Genomic DNA, 6,367 nt, shown 5'->3' with positions numbered 1-6,367 from the left:
TTATAGATGCTGTCCCTTTTACCAGCAAGGATGATCAGACTACTAGAGTTTATTGGATTTTCTGGAAACAGGGTACAAATTTCATTTTATATCAGTATTGACAAGGAAGATAAAACATTATTTACTGAATATAAAGGCAATACAACATGTCTTCATAACTATTGTGATCATTTTCAGGAGTTAATCCTGGATTTTCTATTGAAATAAAAAAAATTCAGCTTTGTTACCTAAATTCTTAGGTTAAAAATTGTATTTTGCTAATATTGCTGCTTGCTAGATCTGTAGCTCTCTTGTGTGGTTAAGATATGCTTCCTTAACATTTTATTGACTTCAGAGTCTTCATCTGTAAAATGAAGGCGTTAGGCTAGATTTCCATAAAATGTTAGATATGGGTAACGTTTTAGGATTCTAATGGCTCAAAGAGCATGAATCAAGCATAATTGCAGTATTTTAGACTTCCTTGTGTTTTTATAAGGTTTACTGTAAGATTAAATAGAAAAAATTGCTTTCCATGAGTTCTATTAATTAAATTGTTGTGTTGTTGTTTTTGTAGCATCTAATATTTATTCATCAAGCTTAATATGTTATTACAACAGTTACCTTCTTACAAAAGCTTGTCTCTGTTAGTCAAGAGAGCAGGTTTTGAGAAGGTGTGAGAATAAGTGCAAGAAGCTGTCCATTTTTTCCATTTACTCCAGTGTCCATATTCTTCATGTTGTATATTTCTAGTGATCCCTTCACCTTCTGTTGCATTCAGTTTATTCTGACTTCTTAGTTCATGTCACCTGTCCTCCTTGACCATTCATTCATCTTCTTCCTTTTGTCTTCAGTGGCTCCAAATTGACTCAAGAATAAAGTCTGTAGCATGAATTCAAGGACTCTTGTGATCTGACTGTAGCCAGTGTTTCCAGCCTTACTACTGAGACTTATCTCTTCCCCAGTGCTCTTGCTGAACTGGGAACTGGCTGTTCCCCAGGCAAGCCCTGTGCTTCCTGTTTTCCTGTGTTCTATGGGTCTAGTTGGAATGTCCTTCCCAACCGAATACTGTTCTGTAGAGAGCCTATTTTCCTGTTAGGTTTGAGATAGATGTCATGGATTCTACCAAGCCTTCCCTTATCCTCCCCTAAGACTCAAGTACACCTCTGAAAATTATTTATTTGTCTTTTTTATGGCATTCAATATATTCTAATATATAAGAAGCAATATATCAATTAATCTCTTATAATATTAACGCAATAACTTATTATTAATAGACTCCAATAAGAAAATCATATGCTCATGTACTGTCTTGTCTATTTGATGGAAAGATCCTTGAAGACACGGAACCATGTCTTTTTCATACCCACCATAGTGTTTCACATTTGGATCCTTAATGTGTCATGATGAACTAATATTTTTGTCAGAGGAATAACAACATTTCTATGAAATGAGCACTGTCATTCTTTGTCTAGAATAACACAATGTAAAAGAATTTGTGAGATTGCCTTATGTCAGTGTATAATGTAAATTTTGTTTCTAATTATCAATAAGAAGGCATCACCATTATTCTAAGCTCTAGAAAAATGAACCTCACCTTCATGAGGGGTGGGGGTACATAAACTAATATTTGAAAGTTGCTGAAAGTGATCTGCTCCTCTGCTTCTACAATGCATTTAATTCCTGCAGGAGTTGGGACTCATGCAGTTACGAGAAGGTGCATCAGGAAGAAGCATGAGAGCTCCATTATGCTGCTTAACTATACTAGCTTTTTATACTTATATCTGTCTAATACTTGGTAAGGACTGGATTACATTTTACTTCATTGAAAGTTGATTATCTTGCATCTGCTGAGTGAGTAAAAATGTAGAAAAATCAGTAAGAGCAAGTAGTCTGTTTACTTTTTTTTTTTTTTTAAAGCAAAAGTGGATAAAACATCAAGGATTACATTTCATTTTAATTAGATTTCCTCATAGCAACATTTAGCAGAAAGGATGGAGTGGTTTCATTTATTGAATTTTTAAAATCTGTTCTCAACATCAAAAAATTCTATAAACCTTGTTTTGTTTCTCTATTTTAGCATATTCTTATTAGATTTATTTTTTAGCAGAAAATAAGTTTTTGGTTAAGACGAGTTAATTGTACTATTAAAACCAGAAATTCCAATAATGAACCTAAGACAACCACCTCCATGCTTAAGTATTACTCAGTCTGCCCTTAAAGTTCTTTTAAACTAAAGTCATGGATGAGACCTGTCGTATTTTAGGTTTTAAGTAAAAATGACAAGTGTCGCTTTTTGCCTTTTCCATGATTAGGTCTTTGCTACTTGTTAATGAAATTTGGAGAGTTAGTTATACATATCCACCATGTTTCATGAAGACTGAGGCTTTTCCTGTTAAATTTCTAAGTACAGGAGAAGTGAATATTGTGGAAGCAGAGAGTCTCCTTGCACCCTTCCTCCAGCAGTTGCCAAATGTATGCCTACTATTTCAATTGTATGTTTTAACCGTAATTAACCAGCCAACACTGATTGTTGAGCAATGTCTTTTTTTCCTCTCCTCACAGGGGCCACTCATGCTGCTTTATCATGCCCGAATAAAGCTGCTGAAGGGGAATGCTGAAGAGGTACTTCATTTTGAGGAGTTTCTTATCTGTATTGTAGAGTTGCATCGCATACTCATTCAATGCTCAACTCAAGTAAATTCAGCTATATGGACTACACAAAAATGAAGAAATAAATATGTCATGAAAAGGCCAGAATTTAATTTTATGCATGTGTTCTATTGTGTGAAATAGATAACTAAATATTGTCTATGTTTACAGATAAATTATGTGAAGCGGTTCAAGGTAGATTATACAAGAGAATTTGTAAGAAATGTAAGAGATTTTCAAAAAACGTTTGACTCGTTGGTTTCTGCATCACACACCAGCTTTAGAATGTAGCCTCCTGCCAAGAAGCACATCCACTACATTACTGTGGGTTCCATATCAAAGGACGTTATTCACCGAGTCCCTTGCAGGAGGGACCACTGGGGCCACAGGTAGAAGAGTAAGGAACATTTCATGTAATATACTCATAAACAATTTTCTTCCATGCAAATTGGCTCAAATATAGTATTATACTGTTTTGTTTTGTGTTTTTTCCTACTTATACTACAGCTTGGATATTTTTCCAGGTCAATATATCTAAAGCTCCCTCATTCTTTTTTTTGATGGTTGGGTTTCTTTCCATGGGATGGGTGTACCATACTTATTAAAGCAATCTGCTGTTTGTAGATATTTGGCTACTACAAACAGTGCTCTTGTTGTAAATGTTATTATATTGTAATATTAATATATTTCTGTGCATAGGTTTATTCACGTAGGACAGATTCTAATAGAGTTTCTGGGTCAAAAGATGTGTGCATTTTGATAAATCCAACAGATGCCCTCCTAATTTAAAGTTTGTTCAGTTTACACCCCTGTAGGAGATGAAAATATTTGTTTCTAATTCTGTTTTCCAACTCTGGACTTTATAATTTTTTTTCCTCTAGTTTTGCCAATATGATGGCTGAAAAATGATTTTAATTTAAATTTTCCACTTATCAACTCCTTCCTATGCATACTTTTCATTTGTATATCTTTTTTTTTCTGATTTGTCTATCCATCTTTGCCAATTTTCCCGGGAGTTTATCTTTTTCTTAAGGATTTTATAAAATTGTTGTGCGATAAGGTTAATCTTTTCTCAGTTATGTTTGTATTGGATATTTTCTCCCATCCTGCCCATTGTCTTTAATTTTGTTTAGAAAGTATTTTACTCTATGGGAGCTTTGCCTTCTTAGGAACCCAAATCTGTATTTTCCTGAAGGAATTTGGTGTTTTACATTTTACTTGAGAAGGGACACTCCATGTTAAAAAGTGCCAAGGCACAATCACAAAGTTAAGCAAAAAGGCAGAACTTAACTGTATCATTGCATGTAAGAAAAGGAACATGTCATATTGAATCGTTTAATGAATAATAATTTTGTTCTTTTAGTACAAAGCATTTTATGTATTTCTGTTAGGTTATTATCTGCTTGTCTAGTGTCTGAATGATCAGCTTTATGCAATTGACTTATAGGCACAAGAAATATTCCAAAAATGCATTTCAGTTCAAGAACAGTGGAAACAATTTAACCATCTTGGTTACTGGGAGCTGATATGGCTTTATATAGTCCAACAAAACTGGATACAGGCATATTACTATTCAGATCTGCTTTGCAAAGAAAGGTAAATCACAGTGCTTTCATAATGTCATTTATTTGCCAACAAATGGCCAGAATGATTTTCATTTAGGACTGTTTGTTCAGTAGTATGACATCAACACTATTTTATCAACTTAGAGATCCACGTAAAGAGGAAATAGACGTTAAGTAACTACTGCTTATGGGTTCTCTACTCAATGCTAAGTGTTTAAAAAAAGAAACAAAAACTGAAGAGTCCTTTTGAAAAAAGATTTTACTTCTATTTAAAATTATTAAAGTATGTGTTGTTGTTGTTGTTATGTGCCATCAAGTTGGACCCGACTCATAGCGACCCCTACTTAGGTTTCCAAGGCAGTATCACTACAGAAGTAGATTGCCCAACCTTCCTTCTGAGGAGGTGGCTGGTGGGTTCGAACTGCCAGCCTTCTGTTTGGTAGTCAAGTGCCTTAGGCACTATACTACCAGAGCTCCTATTACTAAGAATGTAAGTATCAATAAAAACCAAACCAAACCAAACTCACTGCAAACAAGTAGATTCTGACTTATAGCGACCCTCATTGGGTTTCTGAGGCAGTAAATCTTTATGGCAGTAGATTGTCCCATCTTCCTTCTGCATAGTAGGTGGTGGGTTTGAACCACTGGCTTTCTGGTTAGCCGCCCAATGTCTTATCCACTATGCCACTAGAATTCCTTAAGTATCAATAGGGTTGATAATTTTTCCTAGCCTTTCTGATGTCTTGATAATCAGCCTTTTTAATGATAATCAGAATGAATTCTGATCCATTTGGGAGAAGTTGGGAGGAATGAACTAATGATCTCTTGTTCATTCTGCCTACTTTCTCACCCATGGTCACTATAGTTATATAATAGGAAAATGTTCTAATTTAAGTGGAAAGTTGTATTTTCATTAGAAACAGACAATAAAAACTTTTCATTTCCCTTGATTTCTTTGGTGCCTCTTAAGTATTATAAACAGAAGGTTTGTAGGTCACTCTTGATTTGCAGCATAGAAATATTATATACCTAGGGATGTTCTATAACTAGATGCTTTTTTTCTTTTCTGAAAGGCAACATATGTATTCCTGAAAGCTGCAATTTAGAGTAAGCTTCCAGAGGAAGATGTTGTAACAACTAAAGAGAATGTGGTAACTTTATTCACGTAAACAAGACACTATAACAAAGACCCTGAGTGTATAAATGGGGACACAGATACCTCTTCCTCTTTCCCTTAGTGTTTTCCCATGCTTCACCTTGATATTTCTTTAATTCACCTAATCACTGATAAAAGAACCCTTACATTTAGCCAAGAATTGAAATACCATCCTTTTAGAAGGATTTTATAGATAGGCTGGTGTAATCGAAAATCTTGAGAACATGTTCCTTTATTTATGTTTTGTAAGTAGGGTTTTGTCATTGGGTTTTTGTTGCTGAGTTTTAAAAACAATTTCCTAAATTGGTGTGTTAGACTGGATTCTCTAGAGAAACAAAACCAGTAAAGCTTATATAGAGAGACAAGGAGAGATTTATCTTAGGAAAATGGCTCACACACTTATGGAAGCTTGGAAGTTCAAAGGTCTTGGATCAAACGTCAAACTTGAGGCTTTCCCTGACTCACACAGCTACAGGTGCTGAGAAGCTAAAGGTTGGCAGGCAGCGTACTGGCTGTTGACTCCAACGAATGATGAATCCAAGATCTCCAGGCTGAATGGTCAATTGTTCGCTCATGGACAGTTGTAAGCATCACAACAGAATCCTATCCATAGAAGAGTATCTCTTTTCCCAGGATGTCCATAAATATACTAGAAACAGGCCACACCCTTAGGGAAACTTCCTTTCAGTGGATTGGCTGCTCAAAACATACACATCTGACACCATCCTGGGAATAACCACATCACAAGTGCTTAAACCACACAGAATTGTGGCCCAGCCAAATTGACACAGAGCTCCAGCTATCACAGTCCACCCCTTGTCAACTTGGCAGTTGTACACATCTTCTTAACCATGTATAATCTCTAAATAAGGACAATTATAAAGTCATATTTGTGCCTAACATGATATGCTAACACACAAACAACCGAAATGCATTAACCTTATTTACATTTTACAGGTCATAACAGAAGGAAATAAAAATATTTGATGCACATATACAATGAAAAAATGTAACAATC

At 35.1% G+C, this 6,367-nt stretch overlaps 1 protein-coding gene across 1 annotated transcript in view; it reads left to right on the top strand.

The window, feature by feature from the left end:
- The window catches only part of LOC103213156 (tetratricopeptide repeat protein 39B-like), a gene marked incomplete at both ends in the record, with an annotated part of 48,941 nt that overhangs the window by 26,104 nt on the left and 16,470 nt on the right, over positions 1-6,367 (top strand). Inside the window, 8 exon segments of the mRNA XM_007959027.1 lie at positions 7-72; positions 1,666-1,774; positions 2,384-2,451; positions 2,542-2,601; positions 4,076-4,224; positions 4,818-4,827; positions 5,176-5,178; positions 5,267-5,358. Of these exon segments, the coding sequence (XP_007957218.1) occupies positions 7-72; positions 1,666-1,774; positions 2,384-2,451; positions 2,542-2,601; positions 4,076-4,224; positions 4,818-4,827; positions 5,176-5,178; positions 5,267-5,358 (557 nt within the window).

The sequence above is a fragment of the Orycteropus afer genome, unplaced genomic scaffold (genome assembly GCF_000298275.1).
Source record: "Orycteropus afer afer isolate SDZICR_OR568_19922 unplaced genomic scaffold, OryAfe1.0 scaffold01359, whole genome shotgun sequence".
NCBI classification, from domain to species: domain Eukaryota; kingdom Metazoa; phylum Chordata; class Mammalia; order Tubulidentata; family Orycteropodidae; genus Orycteropus; species Orycteropus afer.
This window is presented reverse-complemented; position numbering and strand designations above follow the sequence as displayed.